The sequence below is a fragment of the Bubalus kerabau genome, chromosome 13 (genome assembly GCF_029407905.1).
Source record: "Bubalus kerabau isolate K-KA32 ecotype Philippines breed swamp buffalo chromosome 13, PCC_UOA_SB_1v2, whole genome shotgun sequence".
NCBI classification, from domain to species: domain Eukaryota; kingdom Metazoa; phylum Chordata; class Mammalia; order Artiodactyla; family Bovidae; genus Bubalus; species Bubalus kerabau.
Window position 1 is genome coordinate 38,308,156 of NC_073636.1, and position 27,644 is coordinate 38,335,799.

Here is a 27,644-nt window from a genome sequence, read left to right on the forward strand (position 1 = left end):
TAAGGAAATCCGAGTTCAGAGAGGTTGAGAACCCTGAGCAAAGGGTCTGTGGCGTGGCAGGGGGTGGGACCCAGATTCTGGGACGTGGCAAGGCTGCGTCTGCAGCGGGCTGGCTGGAGGCAAACCCAGACCCCACCTCCCTCCAGGCCTCTGAACTCTCTAGAAACTCATGCAACAGTAACCTCTCACACCTGTAGCCCACTCCCACGAGTGCTGGGTCTCCACGGCTTCTCTCTTCAGCAGCCCCTCTTTCCGACGTGGACCCGCACCCCGGAGTTTAAACAGCCTGGCCGACTCTCCACAATGCGAGCTTGCGGAAGTCAACCCCTTGACCATGATACCACCCAAGCTACCGATTTTTATCTGCCATCTGGGGAGGGCTCCCCGAGGCTTCCCAGATGCTGCACTGGAAAGCGCGGACCCCAGCCCGCCCTCCCCAGCCCAGAGCGAGGCTGGGTGCCCCGGGCAAGAGCCAGACCGTGTGCCAGCGCCGGGCGGCCGCGCCAGGGATGCCGCTTCCTCCGGGCCTGGCACTGCCGGCCCATTCATCGTCCCCGGCCGGGCGCCCTCGCGCCGGGTCCGCGCGGCCAGCCAGGAAAACGGCGCTCCCCGGCCCCGCCGCCAGGGGGAGCAGGGAGTCGCCTGCCACCCCTCCGGGAAGTTGCCACCGCGGCCCGCCGGGCGTCTGGCCCTGGACGGTCCAGGTCCCCGCACGGCGGGCCACCCCACCTCCGCGGCCCCGGGCCCGCCCCGCCCCGTCGGCGCCGATCGGCTCAGCAGAGCCGGGGCCGCAGCCCGAAGTGGGCGCGCTCAGCCCCGGCCCCCATTCAATCCCGCCCCCTCTCCCCGCCGGCCTCCGCCGCCTTCCGCCACCACCCCCCCACCCCAGCCCGGCCCGGACTCCAGCCCGGCAACGTCATCCGGCCGCTTCCCGAAGCTTAACCCCTTCCTCTGCCAGCTGCGCGCCGCCCCGCCCCGCCGCCAACTTTCTTCGCCCAACTTCGGAGCTCGCGGGCCGGCCCGACGGCCAGGCGGAGACGGAGGGAGGGAGGGAGCGGCGGCCACGTCGCGCCGCGGGGCCGCGGCCGGGCCCGCCGACGGCGAGGACGTGGTGTTCACACCGCGGGCGCTCTCGGCCGACGCCCCCTGGCATGGGGTTCGGGCCCGGCACACGCCACCCCCCCAACCCCGGGGCCCACCGGGACACCCCCATCTCGCCCAGGTCCGCGACCGCGGCGACGGCGGGCGGCACCGCCGCCGGGGGAGGGGCCGCCAAGGAGACGTGTCACTCCCGGCGCGGCCCGGCCCGGCCCGGCCCGGCCCCGGCGCCCCGACGGCCCATCCCACGCGCCGCCGCCGCCGCCGCTGCAGGGCCCGGCCAAGTTTCTTACCTGCAGCCGGAGACGCGGGAGGGAGAGCGAGAGGGCAGGAGCCGCCGCCGCCGCCGCGGAAGCGGGAGAGAGAGGTGCCGGCCAAGCCTCCGCCGAGAAGCCGCCCGCTAAGCAGCTGCAGGCGCCTCGATCCCGACGCTGCCCGCCCCGTCCGCCGTCCGCTCCGGCCGCTCGCTGGCTGCGTGCGCGCGTGTGGAGTCGTGGCACTTTCTGCCTCGGAGCTGGCGAACGGCCCCCTCCGCAGGGATCGCCGCCTCCTGCCTTCCCCACCCGGGCCAGCCATTCATCGAGCCGCCTTTCTCCATTGGCTCGCACCCCGCCACTCCGCCGGCCGCTGGCCAGTCAGAGCGCCGGCGGCCGAGCCGCGGCGGCGCCCATTGGGCTGGGAGGCGGGCCTCCACCTCGGCCAATGGGAGAGGGGAGGAGCTGCGAGGGCGGGGCCGGGGTAGGGGGCGGGGCGGGGGCGGGGCCGCGTGGTACGGCGCTCGGCCCCTGCGCTGGGCCGGTGCGGGGCGGGGCCGGGACGCTCGGCCACACGCAAGGGAGGGGGCCCCGGCCGGCCCCGCCCACTCCGGGCGCCTGCTCCGCGCGCGGGCGCCGACCCGGGCCAGGCTCTGGGCCGGCGGGGCCGCGGAGGTTCGAATCCAGGCGGCGCTCCGCCCGCGCCCCTGGCCCGCTCCGGGCTGATGTGGCGGTGGGTGTCGCCCTGAGCAGATGGTTGCGCAACACGGGAACCGTAGGGAGAAATGCTTCGTCTAAAAACCAGCTAACTTACCCCCGCAGCAGCGCCCCCTCCGGGCGCTGGATGAGAGGACAAGTCCTGCAGGCGGTCAGTCCCGAGAGGGCTCGTCCCTATGTTCATTGCAATCGGCCCCAGAAAGAATTTTCTCGAGTAAATGTTGGATCGAGGGCGGAAAGGGCGGAAAGTCCAGACGACGCGCAGAGGAATGGAGGGCGGGCCTCACTTGCACCCATTTTCAGGGTGGTTACATCGAGGCACAGTCCAGACCTCAGCTGGCAGCAGGGCCGCAATTTCAGTTCTCTATATGACTGCAAGGAGATCCAACCAGTCCATCCTAAAGGAAATCAGTCCTGAATATTCGTTGGAAGGACTGATACTGAAGCTGAAACTCCAATCCTTGGCTACCTGATGCAGAGAACTGACTCATTAGAAAAGACCCTGATGCGGGGAAAGATTAAAGGCAGGAGGAGAAGGGGACGACAGAAGATGAGATGGTTGGATGGCATCACCGACCTGATGGACCTGAGTTTGAGCAAACTCCGGGACTTGGTGCTGAACAGGGAAGCCTGGCGTGCTGCAGTCCATGGGGTCGCAAAGAGTCGGACACGACTGAGCGACTTAACTGAACTTAAGGCATTTACGCTGCGCTGAGGGGAGGAGAGAGGTCTGAGCCAAATAAACTCGCCCACTTCCCAGAAAACTGAGCAAACGGCTTCCTTTTGGGACTTCCTCCCTGACCCCCATCCCAGCCCCCTATAAGCCAACACTCTCTCTTCATACCAAATTAATCTTTCAATTAAGATAATTTTAGGCCTGGTGTTTAACCATGATATCAGTGCCGCATAAAAGCTAGCTCTTTAAACTTGAGCCAAAGCCAATTTCTTTGAAATTAAGGTTTCTGAGAGGCCAAGGGGTCTGCTGGAGGCTGTTCTGCCTCACACCGCTTCCCCTGCCTCCCCAAACCCCGCGTGGCCACTGCATCCTCTTCACGGTATCTGTTTCTTGGACAATTTCACATACTCCCTCCCCCTTTGTCACTGGTACTGTACACGTTGTTAGAAAGATGTGCAAAGATAAGCCATCAGAGAATAAAGAGTTATTGGGTTGAAGTTAAACCGTTCATTCCTATTTTTAATCTCAGCAGTTCCCTAGCACATTAATGATTAATCAAGGGGAATTAACCTGGATTAGCTTTGGACAGTCAGTCTTTTTTCCAGTGGTGAACTCCAGCTCCACATAAAAGTAAAAAATTCCAGTTTCCTGCTGTTGTATGTTACCAGCTAGTTCTAGTTGACCATGGGTAAACCAGTTAAGCTCTCTGAACATGGGTGTATCTTGTAAGACAATCACTACCCACTCTGGGTTTTGGAGGTTCATTCTTCCATTGTTCTGTTCATTCATTCATTCATTCATTGGTGTTTGTTGAGTGCCTGGAATTCATTACCAGGCTGGCAAACAGCCAGGAGTGATACACAGACCCGGTAAAGACCCCATTACCCTGGGAAGCCTTGCTGTGGGCAGAGATCTCCTTCTTAAGACTCATTCATACTGTTTAGATTTTCCCAGAAGCAGATCCTGACTGGGAGAGTTTGGATGCAAGGGACTCACCTGGGGGATGATCCCAGGAAACACTAGTAGGGACAGCAGGATGGGAAGGGCTGATGAAGAGTGCAGTGTCAAGCAAGTGACCTCTGCAGGCAAGCAGGGCTCAGCTGGGCACATGGATGCCATGTGGAACTTGCCCAGGGGTGTCCCACCTACAGGTTGGGACTCCCACCAGTCCTTGTGGGTGGAGGGCTTCTTCTGGAAGGACTTTAACTCACCCAGAATTAAAGCCAGAGACAGCCTTTCAGCAGAGAGAAGCAGCTGTTTGCAGCAAGAAGCCCTTGGCAGAGTCTGAGTGCCTGGGGCATCTGGGGTCCAGACGAGCGTCTTCTACTAGCTGTGACCCCAAGGCTGAGACAGCGCCTGCACAGACTGGGGGCTCCGTAAGTGCATGTTCCATAAATGTTATTAAATGAATCACAGGGTTACAAAGTCCCTGCGAGTGAAGGATGTTTACAAATAAAGGAGCTTTCTGTCTGCTCCCTCCTGTGATTGATGTCTGGTTTGGCCCCAGTGCAACATACGGTTCAGCATGGACGAGTGGCCCAGCCTTTGCCTTCTCCTTTCTTCGGTCCCTGCCCCTTGTCCAACCTCCATAAGGAGGTCACCCCCAACCCCCAATGCACCCCTGGTCCAGCCTGACCTTCCCTCACGGCCACTGCTGTGCCCATGGACCTAGCCTCAGCCTGGTCCCGCCTCCTCAGTATATCTCAGCCCAGTGGCGTGTCTGCGGAAAAACAGGAACTGAGCCAGAACCTGATGGATGGGGGTGCTTATGAGGGAGCCAGGGGCTTCCCCAGGCTCAGAACCCCGGGCCCTGCAGCAAACCCAGAACTATCAAGTCACGTGGGAGGAGACAGTTCCGATCTCACAGCACAGCCTCCGGGGCCTATCTGCTCAGGGGCAGCACAGGCCAGAGCTCAGGAATCAGGTCCCTGCCACCCCCTAGGATGACAGTCCAGTGAGGGGCTGTCACATGCAAGCAAGTCAGAGAGATGTCAAGGTGCACTCAGACAGAAGAGAGCAGAGGGTGACAGCGGTAGCTTGAAAGAGAACGGAAAGCCAGCCTGACCAGAAGGTGGGAAAACAGGACAGAGGCCTGTGATCTAGCCTGGCACAGTGCACAAGGGATCCCGCGAGCTGTGGTGTTTTGCCAAAGGCTGGAGGGTGAAGGAGAGGGTCAAGAGAGATGCATCTCAAAAGGGAGCATCACAGGCCCAAGGGACCCATTTAGAGGTGATTCGAACATGCTGCACCTTGGTGATAGTGACAGTTATGCCATCAAATTATGAGCTCCTGAAGAGGGTGAATTTGGTTTGTAAGCAAATTGTTCTGCCATCACCCTAACTCTAGGAAAAAAAAAAAAAAAAGATGTCCTTTCGGATCTTAATTGTATATTAAAAACAAACATTCTTATTAGGAAAAACTTAACATACAAGAATAATAACCTTGTACGGCCCATTAACTCACCACAGGGCTTTGCTTTCTAACTTGCAAGGAATTATTTTTTTAAGAGTAGGCAGAAAGAGAAGAAGATACCTTACAGTGTAAAAAGAGGTTTTTACTTTATCAACAACGATAAAAGGGTGATAAATGACAAACAGAAGGAAAATGTCACGTAAAAAAGAAAAAAAATGTGGCAGAGCACAGTCTCTAAGGGCATTCGGGCTTCAGGAGTTGCCGTTTCTGGGCTCTAGAATATAGGCTCAATAGCTGTGGCACGTGGGCTTTGTTGCTCCATGGCACGTGGGATCTTTCTGGACCAGGGATGGAACCCTTATCGCCTGCATTGGCAGGCAGATTGTTAACTACTGGACCACTAGGGAAGTCCCCCGGTTCCTTATTAGAGCTCACACGTCTATGGGTCAGCTGAGGCTTGGCTGATCTTGGCTGGTTCCTGCGTAGGGTGGGCTGGGGGGAGCTGTACACCTCTTGTCTGGGTTTGACTGGAGCATCTCAGATGCTGCTCCACTTGGCTCACTCCTTTTCTGGGATATCAGAGGCTAGAGAGGGGGTTCACTCCTCATGGTGATGCTGAGAAAGAGAAAAAGAAAATAAGCAGGAGTACACAAGGTCCCTAGAAGGCTTAGACCTGTTTTGTTTTCTACCTCATTCTGTTGGTCAAAGCACCTCACATGGACAAACCCAGGTTCAAGGGAGGAATAAATACGAACAGGGTGAAGAAAAGGTGCCGCTGGTGTAACCTGCCACTGAGTCCAAGAAACATGAGGAAAGGGGGAATCAGGAGAAGGAGGGGTTGCGGAAGAGAGAGTTTTAAAAAGTGAAGAATGGTTAATGCAGCCTGGAGATTCAGCAAGATGAAGACCGAAGTGTGTATCAAACATGGCAACTCAGGAATCATGAGGGACCTTCACAAAACAGCTTTAGAGGAAGGGGCAGGTGAAAAGGTGGCCACCAAACTGTGGGGGTTGAGAAACGAAAGTGGGGATGAAACATGATCCATTCATCCAACAGATGAATTCAACTCGGTACCTATTACATGTCAGTCCTATTCCAGGTGCTGGGGAGACAGCCTTGAATACGGCAAAGGGTTCTTTTCATGGAGTCCGCATTCTAGTGGGAAAAGAAAAAGACAACTGATAAATAAGCAAGGTGAACAGAGATGGTGCCAAAGGCTGCAAGGAAGGAGAGGGGGCTCATGTAGTAGAGGGGTGGGCCTTTGGGAGTGGGGGTGCCGAGGATGCAAAAGGGTGGTCAGAGAAAATGCTTCTGGGGAGGTGATGGCTGAGTTGAGAAGAAGCTGATTTTATGAAAAGAAGGAAGAATGCGTGAAAAAAGTCAGTTTTGTGCCCTGAAACAGGAGCTTGGCAGCTGTTTCAGGGGACAAAAAGAAGGCTGTGTGGGGACTTCCCTGGTGGTCCAGTGGCTGAGATTCTGTGCTCCCAGTGCAGGGGTCCTGGGTTCAGTCCCTGGTCAGGGAACTAGATCCCACGTGCTGCAACTAAGACCCAGTGCAGCCGGATAAATACATACATACATATATTTAAGGCTGTGTGACTGAAGCTCAAGGAGGAAGGGAGAGGAAGGCAAAGGCCAGGAGGCAGAAAGGTGCTAGATAGGATAAGGGGCCTCAGGATCCATCCAGCCAGGGGGAGTAGGAACCTGGAGCAGAAGAGTAAGGTCATCTGATCTGCATTTTAAAAGGGACTTTCCTCGAAGTCCTGGAGGTTAAGACTTTGCACTTCCAGTGCAGGGGGTGCTGGTTCAATCCCTGGTTGGGGAGCTAGGATCCCACATGCCTCTTGACCAAAAGCCAAAATATAAAACAGAAGCAGCAATACCATAACAAATTCAATAAAGACTTTTTAAAAGGTCCACGTTAAAAAAAAAAAAACACTCTAAAAAAAAAAGATCTACTTCAGCCCTGGAGGGCAGAATCGTTAGGATGTGTGATACAGGATTCAAGGACCAGTTTGAAGGCTTTTGTAAGATTCCAGGCAAGATACGGTTGATGTGCTGGTTAATATTTAACAGTTGGCTATGGGAGGTGGGGGGTAGGGAAGCATTCCTAATTTGTAGCATTTGGCAGTTTCTGGGGTGTGAATACTCCCATAGGATTTGATCTGAAGCTACTGAGTAACGGAACACAAAAGTGGAAAGAAATTCGAGGTAAAGTACTATTATAAATCAGATAATCTCATAAATAATCTTAAAGGCAGATATAATGTAAAATGCAGTCAGATAATTAGGATGTGATGAGGATGAGTATCTATTACTTTTGTTTTTAATATAATCTATGTCATTGTAAGTTTACATGATAAAAATGTTTAATAATGACTGTATTTAATGAACTGCTTAAAAAATTTCTGAAAATACAACAAACAACTCTTACCAGGCAGCTGACTCCTTTACACCACTGCATATAACAGTAAGCTGGGGACTTCCCTGGAGATCCAGTGGTTAAGCGCTCCCCTGCCAATGCAGGGGGTGCTGGTTTGATCCCTGGTGGGGGAGTTAAGATTCCCACAGGCATCCTGCCCCACCCCACAAAAGAAACAGAACAGAAACAACAGAAGCAAAATTGTAGCAAATTCAGTAAAGACTTTAAAAATGGTCCACATCAAAAAAAAAAAAAAATCTGAAAAAGAAACGAGTCACCTGGACTGGAATGGAGGGAGGGTGTGTGTGTGTGTGTGTGTGTGTGTGTGTAAGACAGACTCAACAAGATTTGAAAATGTCAGGAAACGAAATAAGGCATGTGCTTATGATGACATTTCAACACACATCTCACACCCTCTTTGAGCAGTGGACTTGTTGGAGGCAATAGCTTGTTCTGATGGATCCTTGTGTTCCCTGAACCCCTAACCCAATGCCTTGATTCTAGTATTAAAAAAAAACAAAAAACAAAAAAACACCTTAGATTGGCTCTCCTCTGAAGAAGACCTTAAGAAGAAGATGCGCGTGAAAGCATTTTATGTGGAGGGTGATCCCAGGAATCACTAGAAGTGTTGGAGGAGTGAGCTGGTGGAGGAAGACAGCCAGTAAACAATGTGTCACCAGCAAATTCCCACCACTGGCATCTGAAGCTTAATCCTGCTGAAGAGCCCTGGGAGACAGGAAGTTTTATGCCTCAGAGGTACCCAATCTGAGAACTGAGGAAGCCAGAATACTTATTCACCAGCTCCCACCCATCACTGGTTGAAGACTGCTCCTGGCATTTCCAGCCCATGCCCCTAGAGAAAAACCTGAGAAAGGTTGCTGGTGTTTGCAATCAGAGGCTGTGAATATACAAAGGAATGGCAGAGGAGATGTGAACAGCATACCAACTGAGTTGATCCAAAACTGATAAATATTTCTTGAATGAACAAATGAATGAATGAATGTAGCTCCTTTAAACACAAATTTAGGATTTAAAGGTTTTGAAACAGTATCACTCCACAGTCAGCACATTTATCTTATAGTTTTGCAAAATTTCAAGCAGGGGATCTACGACATCCCAGACGATTTAAATTCTGCAGCAGCATTACTCAAAATCAGAATAATGTTGTTATACACTTACCAAAAAAACCTCAATAGATAGATTATGTGAGCATACTCAGTCGCTTCAGTCATGTCTGACTCTTTGTGACCCTATGGATTATAGCCCGCCAGGCTCCTCTATCCATGGGATTCTCCAGGCAAGAATACAGGAGTGGATTGCCATTTCTTCCTCCAGGGGATCTTTCTGACCCAGGGATCAAATCTGCATCTCTTACATCTCCTGCATTGCATGTGGACTCTCTACCACTGAGCTGCCAGGGAAGCCCACAGATAAATTATAGTAACTGGCAAAAGAAAACTTACACAAAGAAAATATATGGCAAGAGAGATCCCAAATTACTAATTTTTATGCTGGCTAGTGGTAGTAAAAGATAACTTGAGTCAAAAATGTTTGGTTTGTTGTGTGGCTGATGTTGGAAGTGAGCTTAGAGATAGAAGCTTTTGTGAAAACGAGGACTGTCCCGATGCTGGCTTAATCCCCAAAGAAAATATGGAGGGGAAATAGATGAATGATGTTTGCCTGGTACTTTCCTATTTCCAAAGTGCTTTACAAGCGATCTTTACTAGAACCACGAGAAGGAAGCATTACTATTACTATCTGCTTACAGTAAGGCAGCTGGTGTTCAGAGATGTGTTAAGTAGCTTACTCAAGACATCGCACTTATAAAGGACAGATTTATTGCTGTGGAAAAGCCAGGGGGATAATGAGCAGGTATAACAGACCCTACAGGAATTAATGAAACCTTCCTCCTGTCAACTATTCTTCTGGGATTCCATGCATTGCCCGTTAAGCTTGCTCCTCAAGTAACAACAAGCATTTGGTGAACAGCAAACATTGCTCTATTGAGCTGCTCAGGTCCGTTGTCCTAGGAATCCTGGAATCACACCCCTCTGTCTCAGGTGGGATGCACCAATCATAAGCAATACCTCGTGGCTGTGAGGTCACCTGGCTTGACTAGATGCCTCACACTGGACATGCAGATTCACAATCTGAGGCCCATCAAGTCGAAAGGCTTTCCCTGAGCAGAAAGCCTCCTTAACTAGCCTAGCTCGTTAGACACCTTGATTCTTTTCTTCTAAGATTACCAGTGACGAAGAGCTCAGGATGTCAGAACTTTGTCCGCACCACCTGATTTTGTTCCTTTGATAAAATTTACGGAGCCCTGCTGCTCAGGGCTGAGAACTCAATGGAGAACAAGAAAAGCAGGATCCTATGCTCAGTGAACTTGTGGTAGGCGTGGGGCAGGCAATCAATAATTCATTAGACTAACGTCCAGCTTGAGGTAGATGCTCCAAAGTAAACAGCATGAAGTGTGTACAGAGCCATGAAAGGTCCAACTGTGTTCTCTCTTGCTCACTCTCTTTCCAATCCATCCCCTCACTTTGAGCAAACTCAACCTTCAGAAACCACTGTCTCCATCTCACACCTGCTTCGCCTTCAGGAGGCTCAGATGGGTCCCATGATGTCAGGTTTTCCTTTCTCTGCCTGACTAGTGTGGATTCCCCAAAGCCCCATGCCCCAGACATTCAGCAGGCCCTGCCCCTCACCGCCTGTGCCCACGCCGTGCCTCTGCACAGTCTCACGCCCTCCCCTCCTGCCCCCTTTCAAAGGCTGTCTTTGCTCCTTCATTCTGGAGCCATCACTGCATTCTCCAGACCTTGCTTCATGGTGGGAGCAGAGCTGGATCAACTCTGGTTTCTCTCTTCCTTTGAACAGCTCATAGAACTACTTCCTCCACCAAACTTCTGAATACATTTTTCCCTCTCACTGGCCCCCTGGAGAGGCTGCCCCAACACAACTGAGCGCTAGTTTGCTGGCAGATTCTGTGTACAGGAATCTTTACTGTTAGTATAACTTATAAAAGGCCCGAGTCATGTATTGGTCCTGCTGAATCCACTGTGACCTCTGGTTCTGCCAAGGATCTGCTTTTCGCTTTGGGAAGTTCTTTCTCGTATCTGTCTTAAATCCCTTCTACTTCTTTGTGTATTTTTGTCTAAAGTCTTATTCCTCTTGGCTTTAGGGCACAGCTAAGGCATGCCGACACGACTCCAGTGTCTGTTCAGTGTTCATGGAGTGCATATTGGTTGATTAGTGACTTCCTGGCACTTAGTAATCATTATTCCATCCCCTCCTCTGGGTTCTTTTCTCCAGGCCTAAAAACTGCAGCTCCTTAAGCCTTTTTTCCCCTGTGTCTTTTCCTGAATCTCTTAATCATCACGTGGCTCTTCTTGAACTCTGTTAATCAGCTTCTTCTCCTTTTTTAATCATTAGTAAGAGTTTTGAAAAACGTCTTTAAACCAGAAGCAAAAAAGAAAAGAAAATCCAGAAAGGGCCTATGAGGGTGACTGGGCTCGGCTCCCTGCCTCTGGCCTGGCAGGCCCTTCCACCAGCTAATAGATCAAGCAGACTGTCTCAGATCAGCCCAAGCATAGTCTCCAATCTGAATGTGAGCAGCAGACAAATTAGATCTGAAGGGACGAGAACAGAGCCTGTGGCCCCATTGACACTCTTCTTTAGACTGCTGCTGGCCACTGCGGGCAGAAAAATCCAGTCCTCGGCAGAATTTCGTTAGCCAGTTTAATTTAGGCAACTTTTATTCCTTCTTCCATTGTAAGTTCACAGACTCTCACAAGAGTTCTGGGTGCCACCTGTGGTATGTGTGTGTCTGTGTGTATGCCTGTGTGTGAGAGAAAGAAAAAGAGAAGGAGATGAACTCAGAGTAATTCACACTAAAGTATTACTGACTTACCATGCAATGCCCCTAAAGGCAGAGGAAAGTGAAGGCAGGCAGTGAGAATGGGGCACCAGCCTCTAACCCACCTGCATCAGGAAGGCATTCAAGTTTATATTAAAGATCCATGTGATTTTTGCATTCTTCTTCTCCACAACATATACACAAAGGCAGATTTTCTAAACAAGAATATCGTTTCATTGAACGCTTAAAAAATCACCTGAAGGGACTTCCCTAGTGGTCCAATGGTAAAGAACCTGCTTGCCAATGCAGAGGACGCGGGTTCGATCCCAGATCTGGGAAGATGCCACATGCCATGGGACAAATGAGCCCACGTGCCCTCACTATAGGAACCTGGGCTCCCTGAGGCCCGTGCTCCACAACAAAAGAAGCCACTGCAGTGAGAAGCCCACACACCTCAACTGGAGAGTAGCCCTCACTCTCCACAACTACAAGAAGCCGTGCACAGCAATGAAGACCCAGTGCAGCCAAAAGTTAAAATAATTAATTAATTAAAAATAAAGCTAGGCACTTAGGAATCTTCTATTAAAAAAAAAAATCACCTGAATTCCCAAAAAAATCACCTGAATCCACAACCCTCCCTGTGTGACATTGTCCACTTTTTCCCTTCTATACTATTTTCTTTTATTTTAAAAATTTTATTTATGTTATTTATTTTGGGCAGTGCTGGGTCTTCATTGCAGTGGCTTCTCCTGCTGCAGGGCCCAGGCTCTAGGGCACTCAGGCTTCACTAGTTACGATGCATGGGCTTAGTTACTCCATGGCATGTGGGGGATCTTCCTGGATCAGGGATCAAACCCATGGCCCCTGCATTGGCAGGCAGATTTTTTACCACTGAGCCACCAGGGAAGCTATACTATTTTCTATTAATGAATACAGATAGTTTGTTTCAATACATATTAAATACTTAACATTATAATATACGTTTCATCTATATATAAATAAAATAAAGTTTTACATTATTTACTGCTATGTAAAAAGATCCTGGCAATTTACACAGTGGTGTTAGGTCCAGGCAGGGGAGACGGCTCACCTGACCTCAGGTGTGAGCCTTCCAGGAATTGTGCACATTTTAGAAGAGGACGGAAGAGAGGGCAGAGGACTTTCTGGAAATGCACTGGGTGGGCATTTGCTCAAGGCCATCAGGCCACTGCAGTGGGCAGCCTCTGGTATGGACAATGCCCGGCGCTGGCCAGCCTGTGAGCTCTGTGGGTCCGCTGCGTTTTTCCCTCGAATGACCCACCTACAAACCTAGATTCATCTCCCTTGCAGAGACGTCTCACTCTCTAGCAGAAAGCAAAATCCGCCAATTCCTAAAGAAGTGTTTTCTTGCAGGCACGAAACTTAATGAGCTCCATCTTTGGCCTGGGTTAGAAAATTTCACCGTGGCCTTGGCAAGGCTCGCGCCAACACCAAGACGTTAAAGAGAGCCCACGTTGAGAGCCAGGAGGAACAAAGGTAAGGCTGGCTGGCCTGGTTTCCTCACTCACAGTCGGGAGAGAAAAAAGAGAGAGGAACAAAGCATCTGGCTACAGAGGTGCTTCCCCAAGCTGTTCTGGAACCATCCGTCTCTGCAAGCAGCACAATGCCCTCCTTATTCCCTGGTCATCACCACAGCTGACGTGGAGCCTCCCCGGCAAATGTTCAGACCTGCGGCCGCCAGCATGTCTCAGGCAGATTCCTTCAGCCACTGGGGTGGTTCCCACTCTCAGCAGAGGAGGAAAAAGCCATGTTTGCCTCACAGTCTTTGGTTTTTGGAAAACAGTTGGCAGACTGACTGAATAAACACGACGTGTCGCCTAGTTATCAATAAGTATTTGTTCATTCTCAGTATGTGGTTTTTGAGCACCACCTATGCTCCAGAGGCTGGAGACATAGCTGTGAACAGAACAGACACAGATCCTCCATGAAAGGAAGTTTGGGATGGTGGGAGTGACCATCAGCATTAAACAACCAAAATAATTTCAGGTACTAATAGCACAAGACAGTGAGACAGAAAATGAGAGTCTGTGGGGGGAGCTTGTCTTAGGATTCTCAGTGGAAGCTTCCAGTGACACTGTCACTAAAATCAGAATCACCTGAAGGAGCAGCAGAGGGAAGAAACAGGCACACCAGTTTTCCAGGCAGAGGTTGTGCAAAGGCCCTGAGGCAGCAACATGTTTGAGAACTTCAGGGAACTGAGTGAGAGCTGATGAGGAAATGGTGGTGATGAGCACCAGGCAGAGACCAGGTTTATTAGAGGAATCATCACGTCTAACATTGTAGAGTGTGTTACAGTTTGCAGAGGGCTTTAAACATATGCTATCTCCATTCAGTCATTTTCCTTATTAATATTCCTTACCAAACAGATGAAGAAACTGACGCTGAGGAGGTAACTTCCTCATGGTCACAAACTAGGAAGTGGTGGGACAGAATTCTGACCATGGACTCTGTTGCACAACTCCAAAGGCGCTATCCACACAGCCGGGGGAGCCGTTTGTATCTGCTTGGAGCTTGCACAGTGCACAGCCTGTGCCACTGTACATTGTGACCCTGCGTCAGCCCAGGTCTGTTTTCTCCAAATTTCTATTTTTTTTTTTTCTGTGCTGATGCTATTGAAAATACAAAGAATAAAAAATATTATTTTAGCTGTTGATGAGCACAGGATGTAGTTGAAGAGAAAGAACATAAAAAAAGGTAGTGGGTAATAGACAGTATTTGTTCCAGCAAAGACATTATGGGTGATTTGGTAGGGGCTGTGAGGTTTGTACCTGGTTTGAAGATTTTGATTGGTGGACATATAGGCAAAAAAAAAAAAATCATAGGACTTCACCACATGAACATGCAATGAAATCTCGGTCTGTTGCAGACCTTCACGAGAGCTTGTCTCCAGCAGATGCCAATTTTTTTAAAATGAACATTTATTATTCTATCAAGTAAAAAATGAACCATACAGGCAAAATTTTGGCAAACCTAAGAAGAGGGAAAAAAATCATCTATAATCTCATTCATGAAACAACTACTTTTCACATTTTAGTATAGTTCCTTCTGATTTTTTGACCAGGGAAGTAATTTGTGTGTGTGTATTTATGTATTTATACATATATAGAGAGAACACCTATATATGAATGTGTGTGTATGTGTGTGTGTGTGTGTGGTATGGGCTTCCCTGGTGCATCAGATGGTAAAGAATCTGCCTGCAATGCAGGAAATTTGAGTTCAGTCCCTGAGTTAGGAAGATCCCCTGGAGGAGGGCATGGCAACCCACTCCAATATTCTTACCTGGAGAATCCCATGGACAGAGGAGCCTGGCAGGCCACAGTCCACGGGGTCGCAAAGAGTCGGACATGACTGAGTGACTAAGTACATTATATGTAATATGTGTTGTATATACACACACTACGAGTACAAATACACACATAGTCTCACCTTTATTGACGTATAATTTATGTACTTTAAAATTCACATATTTTAAGTGTGCAGGTTGATAAGTTTTGACTTTGTCCGGTATGCACCTGAGTAACCACTGCTGTGCTAAACACTGGAGTGCTTTCCTTCCCCTCAAAGTTCCCTTTACCCTTTAGCCCATTCCCCCCGGGGCTCCCTCCCTCCTTCAGATAATCACTGACTTACATCTATAGCCTTGAACTAGTTTGGCCTGTTCCAGAACTCCACATAAATGCAGTCAAGTGTGTGCTCTTCTGTCTCTGGCTTCTGTCACTTAGAGTGTTCTTGAGGATTATCATGTTAGCATGTATGCATCAACAGTTTATTCCTTTGTATTGCTGGTTAACATTCCATTTAAAGAATACACAAGAATTTGTTTATTCATTCACCTGACATGTGGGTTGTTTCTGGTTTCTGGTCTGGAGATATTTTGAATCTAGCAGCTATGAACTTCTTGTGCCAGTCTCTTTGTGATGCTTTCCTTTCTCTTGGGGAAACACCTGGGAGTGGAACTGCTGGGACATAGGGTAGGTCTGTATGTATCACTTTGTGGAAAACTACCCAACAATTTTCTAACTGGTGCAGCATCTACAATGGATGGAATCTAAGTGCCCCACATCCTCACCAGCACTTAGTATGGCTGCCTTTTGATTTTAGTTCTTTCTTGGAGTTTGTGGTTTAGTTGCTAACTCGTGTCCAACTCTTGCAACACCATGGACTGTAGCCCGCCAGGCTCCTCTGTCCATGAGATTCTCCAGACAAGAATACTGGAGTAGGTTGCCATTTCCTTCTCTAGGGGATCTTCCTGACCCAGGGATCAAACCAGGGTCTCCTGCATTGCAGGCGGATTCTTTACTGACTAAGCTACAAGGGAAGTCCCCTTGGAGTGTGTGGTAGTTTTAATTTGCATTTCCCTGATCACTAATGATGTTGAGCGTTGTTTCACAGGCATGTGTTTTCATAGTTGTAATTCTTTGTGTTCGCTGCTTTTTAAATTTACACTTAATATTACCATTCTTTTCTGCTGCCTTATAGTGTTCATGATCACTGTATTAATGGCTTCTAATATTTCAACAAGGGAATTTTATACAGCTGATTTAAACATTCCTCTATTAGACATTTATGGACTTTCCTAGTAGCTCAGTTGGTAAAAAATCTGCCTGCAATGCAGGAGACCCCAGTTCAGTTCCTGGGTGGGGAAGATTCGCTGGAGAAGGAATAGGCTAACCCACTCCAGTATTCTTGGGCTTCCCTGTGGCTCAGCTGGTAAAGAATCCACCTGCAATGCGGGAGACCTGGGTTTGATCCCTGGGTTGGGAAGATCCCCTGGAAAAGGAAAAGGCCACCCACTCCAGTATTCTAGTCTGGAGAATTCCATGGACTATACAGACCATGGGGTCACAAAGAGTAGGACACGAATGAGCAACTTTCACTTTCTATTAGACATTTATAGGACTTCCAGCTTCCCACATTTCTGAATAACACTGAAATTAATGTGTGAGTACATAGATTTTCCCCATATTATAATTATTTATTTTATATTAATAAAAAAATAAAATGACCAGGTCCAAGGCATTTTTGTGGCTTTGGGAGCCACAAATAAAATATGAACTGAACATCAAGACCAGTGTCTTCAAAGGCACAAGCTAAGCCCCCTTTCCATCTCAGCTTTGGGCTGCGGTCTCAGAAGGGGGCCCCTTTCATGAATGCAATCCTTCTGTCGAAAGGCAGAGCTGATGGCAGCTTTGTAGCCAATTTTTTTTTTTAATTTTTTATTGGAGGATAATTGCTTTACAATACTGTGCTGGTTTCTGCCATACATCAATATGAATCAGCCACAGGTATACACATGTCCCCTCCCTCTTGAACCTCCCTCCCATCTCCCACCCCGTCCCAGCCTTCTAGGTTGTCACAGAGCCCTGGATTGAGCTCCCTGTGTCACACAGCAAATTCCCACCAGCTACAGAGAACAGTGTGAAGATTCCCTAAAAAACTAGGAATAGAAATACCATATGACCCAACAATTCCACTATTGGGCACATACCCTGAGAAAGCCATAATCGAAAGAGACACGCGTATCCCAATGCTCATTACAGCACTTTTTACAATAGCTAGGATATGGGAGGAGCCTAGACATCCATCGACAGATGAATGCACACTGAATTTATGGTACGTATATACAATGGAATATTTGCTAAGTTGCTTCAGTCGTGTCCGACTCTGTGCAACCCCATAGATGGCAGCCTACCAGGGTCCCCTGTCCCTGGGATTCTCCAGGCAAGAACACTGGAGTGGGTTGCCATTTCCTTCTCCAATGCATGAAAGTGAAAAGTGAAAGTGAAGTCGCTCAATCGTATCCGACTCTTCGCGACCCCATGGACTGCAGCCTACCAGGCTCCTCCGTCCATGGGACTTTCCAGGCAAGAGTACTGGAGTGGGGTGCCATTGCCTTCTCCTAATGGAATATTACTCAGCTATAGAAAAAGAATGTGAGTCAGTCCAATGAGGTAGATGAAACTAGAGCCTATTCAGTTCAGTTCAGTTCATTTCAGTCGCTCAGTCGTGTCCGACTCTTTGCGACCCCATGAATCGCAGCACGCCAGGCCTCCCTGTCCATCACCAACTCCCGGAGTTCACTCAGACTCACGTCCATCGAGTCAGTGATGCCATCCAGCCATCTCATCCTCTGTCATCCCCTTCTCTTCCTGCCCCCAATCCCTCCCAGCATCAGAGTCTTTTCCAATGAGTCAGCTCTTCGCATGAGGTGGCCAAAGTACTGGAGTTTCAGCTTTAGCATCATTCCCTCCAAAGAAATCCCAGGGCTGATCTCCTTCAGAATGGACTGATTGGATCTCCTAGCAGTCCAAGGGACTCTCAAGAGTCTTCTCCAACACCACAGTTCAAAAGCATCAATTCTTCAGCGCTCAGCCTTCTTAACAGTCCAACTCTTACATCCATACATGACCACAGGAAAAACCACAGCCTTGACTAGACGGACCTTTGTTGGCAAAGTAATGTCTCTGCTTTTCAATATGGTATCTAGGTTGGCCATAACTTTTCTTCCAAGGAGTAAGCGTCTTTTTATTTCATGGCTGCAATCACCATCTGCAGTGATTTTGGAGCCCCCAAAAATAAAGTCTGACACTGTTTCCACTGTTTCCCCACCTATTTCCCATGAAGTGATGGGACCGGATGCCATGATCTTCGTTTTCTGAATGTTGAGCTTTAAGCCAACTTTTTCACTCTCCTCTTTCACTTTCATCAAGAGACTTTTTAGTTTCTCTTCATTTTCTGCTGTAAAGGTGGTGTCATCTGCATATCTGAGGTAATTGATATTTCTCCCGGCAATCTTGATTCCAGCTTGTGCTCTTCCGGGCCAGTGTTTCTCATGATGTACTCTGCATATAAGTTAAATAAGCAGGGTGACAATATACAGCCTTGACCTACTCCTTTTCCTATTTGGAACCAGTCTGTTGTTCCCTGTCCAGTTCTAACTGTTGCTTCCTGACCTGCATATAGGTTTCTCAAGAGGCAGGTCAGGTGGTCTGGTATTCCCATCTCTTTCAGAATTTTCCACAGTTTATTGTGATCCACACAGTCAAAGGCTTTGGCATAGTCAATAAAGCAGAAATAGATGTTTTTCTGGAACTCACTTGCTTTTTCCATGATCCAGAGGATGTTGGCAATTTGGTCTCTGGTTCCTCTGCTTTTTCTAAAACCAGCTTGAACATCAAGAAGTTCACGGTTCATGTATTGCTGAAGCTTGGCTTGGAGAATTTTGAGCATTACTTTACTAGTGTGTGAGATGAGTACGATTGTGCGGTAGTTTGAGGATTCTTTGGCATTGCCTTTCTTTGGGATTGGAATGAAAACTGACCTTTTCCAATCCTGTGGTCACTGCTGAGTTTTCCAAATTTGCTGGCATATTGAGTGCGGCACTTTCACAGCATCATCTTTCAGGATTTGAAATAGCTCAACTGGAATTCCATCACCTCCACTAGCTTTGTTCGTAGTGAGCCTATTATACAGAGCCTATTATCAGAAAGAGAAAGTCAATTATGTTTTGAGTCCTGGGTGATGCTGAGAAGGTGCAGACTCATTGACCCCACGTGGCAGTACAATGGGCTTCGTTCTCCCTCCAGCCACAAGGAAATGTGAGACAAGAACTCTGGGTGCCTCGTCCCCTAAGAACCATCTGTGCAGTTGCCCGGCCAAATGGCCACTGAGCTCCTCAAATTCCAGAATTTTCATACGTGAAGTGTTTGAGTGAGGGGGTGAGAACTTGCATCGAAGGGTATTTTGATGCCAGGCACAGTGTTTTCATTCAGGCTACATGTTTGTTTGGGGGACCCTGGGAGGACTGGTAACAATGCAGAGGGGTGAGAGAAAGGAACTGGGGGACCACAGCCCCCTGCAAAAACAGCTGGTTGATCCTGCCTCAGTGTAGGCATGAGGTGGGCACCCAGGAAAGCATATTCATCCCATTGGGTCAGCAGAGACTCTTATCAACTCCCCTCCAAGCATCCGAAAGCTGTCCAAGCCTAACAAAAGCCATATTTTATATGGTTCCAGGTCCCCTTCCAAATTCTTCTTTCAGGAAAAATTGTCTAGGAAGGTGAAAAGCAGGAGGAATTTACACAGCAACTCAGTCCCCTGCGGGTACCACATTCAGGCCTCCTGGGCGGAAAAAAAGACGTTGGGCCAGGTTGCCGAGTCCCCTTGTCCCCACTGGCCTCCCCCGGAGAGTCTCAGCTGAGCTCCTGTGCTTCCTCAGGGCACCCTCATGACGCCCCAAAGGGCCACCAGCAGACCACCTGCCTCTGCCCTGAGACCCGACACCTGCCAGCAATTCCTAAAAACTCCCGGTGCTACTCAGCCAGTTTGTCTTTCCTCCTCTAAATGTGACTTTATCAAGGACAAAAACCATTTCTTGTTCATGATGTCCTAGTCTGGGTTCCCCTCAAGCAGACCCTAAAATGAGGATTCAAGGGCAAGTCATTTATTTAGGGGGCTGGTCCTGATGGGGGAGGATGGAAGTGAGCCAGGAGAGGGAGCAAAAAGACAGGATGTATAGTCAAAATGGTTCCCTGTAGGCTGTAGGCACCAGGGGCTTCGTCCTGGGGGACCTGTGGGGGATGGTACACAGCAGTCCTCCAAATGACCACACCTGAGCAGAAGGGTACCAATCGCCAACAGTCATTGGTTAAGAATGTCCCCAGGGAGACTTTAATCCCTGGCCTTGCAGCTGCATCGCCTGCAGGCAGGGTGGGCTCCAGCAGCTGGAGAAAGCCACCCATCAAAGAGACACAGGTGCTAGCAGCTGGAGGTCAGGCTCCCTCAGACACTGAAGGAGTAGAACCAGGAGGCTACGTGGTGCTGTGCCTCCCTAGTACAGCTCAGCACCAGTGAGGAAGAGGTCCTCATCGGGGCAGGGTGGCTGAGTCCAGAGGTCTGAAGGCTATGTGTGCTGTGCTGTGCTTAGTCTCTCTGTCGTGTCCAACTCTTTGCGACCCCGTGGACTGTGGCCTGCCAGGCTCCTCTGTCCATGGAATTCTCCAGGCCAGAACACTGAAGTGGGTAGCCATTCCCTTCTCCAGGGGATCTTCCCTACACAGGGATGGAACCCAGGTCTCCTATATTACAGGCAGATTTTTTTTACCATCTGAGCCACCACGGAAGCCCAGGAAGCCCATGAAAACTGGAGTGGGTAGTCTATCCCTTTCTCCAAGTGATCTTCCCAACCCAGGCATCGAACCGGGGTCTCCTGCATTGCAGGTGGATTCTTTACCAGCTGAGCCACCAGGGAAGCCCCTCAAAGCTATAGCTCCTGTCCATTCTCCTGCAGCCCCTCAGTATGGCCATCAGCCAGCAGCACTACTTTAGGACCAGACCCCAGAGATCAGTACCCTTTACGTTTTTGAGCAATTGATTCTCAAAGTGTAGTTCCTGGACCGCCAGCAACACCCGGGAACTTGTTAAAAATGCAGATTCTTCAGTCCTACCCCAGCCCTACTGCATCAGGATCCTCAGGGGTGGGGCCCAGGAATCTGTACTTAACAAGCCCTCCACCAGGGCTTCCCTGGTGGCTCAGAGGTTAAAGGGTCTGCCTGCAATGTGGGAGACTCGGGTTCGATCCCTGAGTTGGGAAGATCCCCTGAAGAAGGAAAAGGCAACCCACTCCAGTATTCTTGCCTGGAGAATCACATGGAGAGAGGAGCCTGGTAGGCTACAGTCCACTGGGTCGCAAAGAGTTGGACACGACTGAGCGACTTTACTTTCACTTTCCTGCTGATTTGATTCCACTCCCCACCCCCCAGTTTGAAATCTACCATTTGAGACTCTAACATTCAGGACAGTCTCGAAGGCAAGGCCATTTGCCCTTTGGTTAGACTGTTCCCCACTCCCAGCCTCCAGCAGCAGAGGCAGAAGGAGATGGAACCACTAGAAAACTTGGAGACTTCAGCCCCTTTTTTGTGTGTTTTCCTTTTCTCTTTGGGCTTATCAGACAGAAGTTTTACCTGATTACCAGTGACCTCGAAGGGAAAGCGGTGAAGGCGTATGTACTATGCAAGCTAAAGGTCTGTGCTGGATTTAACGAGAGACAGAGAGGGTGGGGGATGCCTCTGCTTCTATTTGTTTTCCTGAGCTAATATTTAAATTCCTCTGCTTGTCCTCTGAACACACCAGGTGGGCAGTTGGGGGAAAAAACCAGGAGTTGGCTTTGTATATTTAAATCAATCAGACAGGACACGAAAAGCGAAGAGGTAAAGGTGGGAGGTACCCCCTGCAGTCAGTTTATGTAGGAAATTTTATGTATAAAGGAAGAACTTGGTCTAACCGTGTTGGGAAATTGGTCTAACTGTGTTGACCCTGGCCTGGAGAACACCTGGTGTCGGAAGGTTTAAAGCTGCTCCCAGGCTTGGGGGGCAGACACCTCGCTGCTTCTCAGCAGAGCTGGCCCAGGACAGCACCCAGATCGGGTTCAGTTCTAGGTGGGGTTGAGGGGAATCTTCTGACACCAGTGGGGACAGCAGGCCGGGTGGAGGCTGCCCCAGGGTGTGACATCACAATGTAGTCCATTCAGGGTCTGGGGGTTGACTTGCCCCTAGGCTGGGGTATAAGCTGACCCTGCCCAGGACTGGCCCACACTTACAGGCCAGGCCACCCAGATACACTGACCTTCAGCGCCGAGTTCCAGGCACCCTTGGTGAGTACCAGGTGGGCAGGGTGGGACAGGCACTGGGGAGGTCTCACAGGATCACAACAGCATCATCCAGCCTGGGGATCCTTCCTGGGAAGCTGCTTGCCCAACACCTCACCCCTTTTCCAGCCTCTGCCTGCGGGGTTACCAGCTGCAGGAAGTGATATTCTAATCACCTCCAGGCCGCTCTGCCACCTGCCCCAGCTCCCTGGGCAAAGGCCAGCAGTGTCTTGATAGACGCCAGGGGCAGGGAGGCAGGCTGTCAGATGGCAGGTCCACCATTGGATGGCAGCACCCCTTGACCTCCCGGTCCTGGTGAACGGAGGTCATAGGCCATCTTCGGTCAAGGACACACCTCATGGGCGCTGAGCAGATGGAGCCTTGGGTGTGCACCGGATGCCAAAACCACCGCCCCTCCAGAAACACGCACCAAGGCCCTTCCTCTCTGAACACTCTGAGTCTCTGAATTTTTTTAAATTAATTAATTTATTATTATTGGCTGCACTGGGTCTTCCTTGGTGCTCAAGGACTTTTCTGTAGTTGAGGAGAGCTGTGATGCACAGACTTCTCAGTGGGGTGGCTTCTCTTGTTCTCTTGTTTCGGAGTGTGGGCTCTAGACACAGACTTAGTAGTTGTAGTGCACAGGCTCAGTGGCCCCACGGCACGTGGATTCCTCCCAGACCAGGGATGGATCCCGGGTCCGCTGCATTGGCAGGTGGATTCTTAACCACTGGACCACCAGGGAAGCCCTCTGCAGGCTTTAAATCCAACTCGCCACAGCCCTCGGCTGTGTCAGGTCTCCTCCTCCCCTTCCAGGACAATGAGGGAGATGTGAGCCAGTGTTCGGAAGAGGGTGGATGGCTCAGCACACCAGGAGAGCAGGAAAATCAGAGGAAGGTGATGGGGACCGGAGCCACCTCTCCAAGAGGACCCTGGCTCTTCCAGCTGGGCCACCAGCCCTTGGCTGAGGATGGTCTGCAGCCAAGAGCCAGACTCCATGCAGGGACCCCAGGGCGCAGGGCCAGCCTTGCCGTGCCACCCCCACGCTTTCGCTCTGCCCACCCATCCATCAGTTTCAGGCATCCAGACGGCCACTCGCCTTCTGTGACAGGCGCCCACGGGCCGGTTGTTCTGGGGCCCGTGGTTTTCAGAGGCTTCTGGCTTTACCTGAGTGCGTCAGGCAGTAAGCGAGGAGGGTTCATGGAGAGACCTTTGACCCTGAGGCTTTGCCATCCTGCTTCCTCTTCCTGGGATGGCTGACCCAGATCTCGATGTTCACGTCTCACACTTGGGTCCCAGGTGTCAGTTGTCAACAGTCTGCTGAGAACGCTATCTCCACCCGAGGACCACCGAACGGGAAGTATAGTCTAGGGGCCAGAGGGCCCCGGGGGCCACCTGTATCCCCACCTCCCACCTCCCCCGCGTCAGCTCCCAGTTGGAGAGGAGGGTGGGAATATGTATGAGGCACCCATTGTGTATCAGACCTGCCGCCCCATGTCCTTGCTTTAAATCCTGCCACCAGGAAGGTAAAGCTTGTAGACACGGAAACCAGGAACGATGTTTTAAGAGGGGTTTTAACCTAGATTTTATATATACTCCATGTACAGGCAAGCTGTCCAGCATGAGAGAGCTCTGAAAATAGAATGAGCTGCTTTGCAAAGCAGCCATTGGAAGCATCTAGACGAGCTGGGTGCCTTTCGCCAGCAGGGCTGGGGTGGGACCCTTGTGATCAATCGGGAGCTGGACCAAAAAGATCTTGAAAGGCCGATCTGTATCTTGGATGCAGGATCTGGGTCTCAGCACCTGGCTAACCTTCCATGTTTCAGTCCAACTGGGTCAGGCCTCCCAGGGCGGCTGCAAACATGGTTAGAGGGGAGAGCTTGAAGGAACCTGAGGGATCAGCTCCGCTGGGCCCCAGGTAGGAAACCTGGGCCCCAGGCTGGTTAAGGGGAGAGGTCGCAGACAGTCTGCAGAATGAATGCTTGTTGAATGAATGAAGGAGTGACAGCACCAGGTTGGAACCAGCTGCACATGAATCGAACATCCCGCAGCCCGACTCTCCTCTCCTAAGACTCTTGCCTATCAAATCATGATTTGGCCGACACTCACTGAGCACCTCCTGGATATCAAGTGTGTGCACAGACATTATTTCATGCAGTCCTCCCCTAGCCCATCAGGTGGGTGTCCCCACCCTTTCTCAGAGGAGGATGGTTGGGTGCCTGCCCAGAGTGGGGTGACCCTGTGGAGATGTCACAGACACTAAGGGCCGTGCAGTCCTCTAACTCGAGGGAAGGCCTGCTCTCCTCCTGCATCTCCGCCTGCATCTCCACCTGCTGCCCCCCAGGTTGGGCAAGGAAGCACGGTTCTTCCTACCCTTCCAAATAACAAATTGCCCCCAACTCGCCTGGTTCCTCTGGGGCTGTCTTAGCCCCGGCCTCCAACTCTGAGCTGGCTGACATTGGGCCCCCCATGGACCCGCCTGGTTCACTGCCCGTGCGTCTGGCTCTGATGGGACCCCAGCAGATGTTTTGTGCTGAGGAAGAAAATATGGCTAATCGAAAACTGCTCCAACTAATTGTAGCAATTTCCCTTCTCCTAGTTGCCCTGAAATAGTAGCCACACTCTGTTTTTTTTTGTTTGTTTGTTTGTTTTTTTCACATCAGGGAGCCCCAAAGTGGCAGCTTAAATGAGCTTGCAAAGAAGGTTACTAAACAGCCTCTTTGCTGCCAGTTACCTGGGATAAAGCCTAGAATGTGCTCTCCAGGTGACACCCCGGCTCCGCTATCCATGGGCTTGGCTCTTGCTGGGGGTCATAGGGCTGGAGGAACCTCATTGAAACCCATTGAAACCCAGAACCTCACAGGAGATAATGAGGTACCAAGCCCCAGAACACCCAGTATGAGCTTGAGCAAACTCCAGGAGATGGTGAAGGATAGGAAAGCCTGGAATGCTGTGGTTCCTGGGATCGCAAAGAGTTGGACACCACTGAGTGACTGAACTGAACACCCTAATCACCTCCCAGAGGCCCCACATCCTAACACCATCACATGGGGTTAGGATTTTAACCAGTGAATTTGGAGGTGACACAAACATCCAGATACCCTACATTGGGTTTGTGTGTTCTCCTGTCTATTGCTGTTCCTGGACAAGAATGTCAGTCCTGCCAGAGCAGGGTGCTATCTGCGCTCACCTCTCCTCCCTACATCTGGAACAGCACCTGGAATGGCACCTGGCAAATAGAAAGTGCTTAGCACAGTGTCTAGAGCAAGAGAAACCCTGCAGAAGGCCGGGCAGCCATTCCTCAGCTAAATAACAAAATAACCCCTAACTTAGTGGCTTGCTGTTGTTGTTCAGTTGCTCAGTCATGTCTGACTCTTTTTGACCCCATGGACTGCAGCACTCCAGGTTTCCGTGTCCTTCACTATTTCCCGGAGTTTGCTCAAACACATGTCCACTGAGTCAGTGATGCCATCGAACCCTCTCATCCTCTGTTGCCCCCTTCTTCTCCTGCCTTCAAACTTACCCAGCATTAGAGTTTTTTCCAATGAGTCAGCTCTTTGCATCAGATGGCCAAAGTATTGGAGCTTCAGTTTCAGCATCAGTCCTTCCAATGAATATTCAGGGTTGGTTTTCTTTAGGATTGACTGGTGGCTTACAACAGCAATAATTAGCTATTTTACCTGATTCTGTGGGTCAGCTATTTGGGCAAGGCTTCACTCCATGTGGGATGTGTGTGTGTGTGTGTGTGTGTGTGTGTTTCGACTGTGGCACTGTGCAAAGGTGGCCACCTCTCAGCTGCCAGCCACACTGCAGCTGGCTTCTGCCAGAGGAAGCAAAGCCACCAGACCACTGGAGAGCCAAGCATAGCCCAGCAGTGCCACTTTCAGCACATCCTGTTGGCCCAAGCAAGTCAGGATGCAGCCTGAATAAAAGAGAGGAGGCCACATGGCCATAATCCCATGTGGCCCTTGTAGGCTGGAAACTGTACCCAGACCACATGGGGTCTTGTTAAAATGCAGATCCTGATCCAGTGGGTCTAGGGAGTGTCCTGAAACTCTACATTCCTCCACCAACTCCCAGGAGGTGCCAAGTCTGTGCGGGTCCACACCCACATGTGGAGTAGCAAAACTCTCTTTGAGTACAGCCCAGCAGGGTACAGGCAAGGGCTTCAGGAACGGCTGGATCCAGGCCCTCAGAGATGCCAGAAAATTGTCCCCATCTTCAGATCTGCCTCTCCTGAGATCTCACTGGCAGACTCCAAAGTAAGGGAGACATGCCCCCCTCCCCTCGCCTTGCTTTGCACTTACAGCAGGAAGGAGGCCCCACTTCTTCCCTGATCTTTCTGGCTAATGTTCCAGAGTTCTTTCTGGTTGACCTCATGGGGTCCCCATAATCATGGCCAGGAGGCTGTGTCACCTCGCAACCAGGCCTGGGTTCCATGTTGGCCCTTGGAGCCAGGCAGTGAGGCCCAGTCCCCTTGAGCTATGTGGAATGAGGGCAGGAAAGGGGGGATTCTTCGTGGAAAACTAGAAAGGAGGGAACACTGCTGGGAAGCCAAGACATTAGCACGGTTGGCAAGAGACAGGTGTTCTGTGATGGCTAGGGAAGCAGAGGGCAGGCCCCCTATCAGTTCTGGAGAACTACCCAGGCCTCCTGTCTCCCAGCATGGACTCAGAGGGGCTGCAGATTTAAAGAACTTAAACTCCAGAAGAGACTTGAAAAATAGCCATGGCAGTTTCCTCATAACCTAACAGTTAACAGGGATGCTAACTGACATTATTTCAAAGGCCGAGTGGTCCAGGAGAGTCAGGAGACAGTGGGTTAGGCCATGTCAGCTGTTCCCTCTCTGTGCAGGACTTGTCGGGGCCTTGAATAAGCTGGCGGACACTGTGAATCTCTAAGGGTTGGGGGAAGATTAGATGCCATAGTCCTGTTAAGCGCACTTTGGAAAATTAACCTAACTCCATCCCTCTCACCTGATGGACGAAACAGCTGAGGAAGGGAAGTGACTTGGACAAGGTCACGTCGCTGTTTAATTTCAGGCTGAGTCCCAGCTGCTGTCTCAGTGACCTAAGTGACGCTGTATAGAAGCATCACTTTGTACCTTGGGGGGCCCTGTCTCCAGCCCTGGGGTTTTTCCTTCCACTGGAGAGTGTTCTTTTTTCTCCCAGACATCCCTGCACAAAGGTGCTTTGAGGGGCGGTAGGCGCCCAGAGGACCTCCTGTGCCTGGGACCGGCCCTAGCATTGCAGACCTGGACGACTGCAGAAAGTGCAGGAAGCCCGTGGCCACCTGACCACAATTGTGCAAGATGTGTGCAAGATGCCCACATTGTGAGGCTGAAGAGGCTTGATGCCTGGGCAGATGTAGAAGAGTTGGCCACCACCAGCAGTGGCAAGTGAGCCAGGCAAGAGGGCCCTGAGGGAAGGTCACGCTCCGGAAACAAGCGTGCACTCTAAATCCAGAAGTGGCTGTGCGTCACGGCCGAGGAGCGCTGACATGCGTGACAGCTACAGCAACGTTGT

General features: G+C 50.5%; 2 protein-coding genes across 3 annotated transcripts in view; one reads left to right on the forward strand and one right to left on the reverse strand.

The window, feature by feature from the left end:
- RRBP1 (ribosome binding protein 1) overlaps positions 1 to 1,524 on the reverse strand; it is a 47,555-nt gene extending 46,031 nt beyond the window's left edge. For both annotated transcript variants that reach the window (XM_055544054.1, XM_055544053.1), the window contains exon 1: positions 1,392 to 1,524. The gene's annotated coding sequence lies outside the window, so the exon portion shown is untranslated. The remainder of the gene's footprint in view (positions 1 to 1,391) is intronic.
- On the forward strand, positions 335 to 27,456 carry LOC129625161 (translation initiation factor IF-2-like). Its single transcript, XM_055543288.1, has 7 exons — positions 335 to 1,465; positions 1,671 to 1,836; positions 20,179 to 20,323; positions 22,074 to 22,125; positions 22,936 to 23,092; positions 26,200 to 26,381; positions 27,364 to 27,456. Exons 1-7 carry the CDS (start codon positions 335 to 337, stop codon positions 27,454 to 27,456), a joined length of 1,926 nt encoding a protein of 641 aa, XP_055399263.1.
- The last annotated feature ends 188 nt before the right edge of the window (positions 27,457 to 27,644 follow it).

Bases quoted from the DNA above. Each gene is read 5' to 3' on its own strand.
- LOC129625161 (XM_055543288.1), top strand. From the start codon at position 335: ATGATACCACCCAAGCTACCGATTTTTATCTGCCATCTGGGGAGGGCT. The intron at 22,126-22,935 runs GTGAGTACCAGG...CTCCCCTTCCAG, and splicing joins CCGAGTTCCAGGCACCCTTG to GACAATGAGGGAGATGTGAG. The intron at 23,093-26,199 runs GTCTGCAGCCAA...ACCAACTCCCAG, and splicing joins CCAGCCCTTGGCTGAGGATG to GAGGTGCCAAGTCTGTGCGG.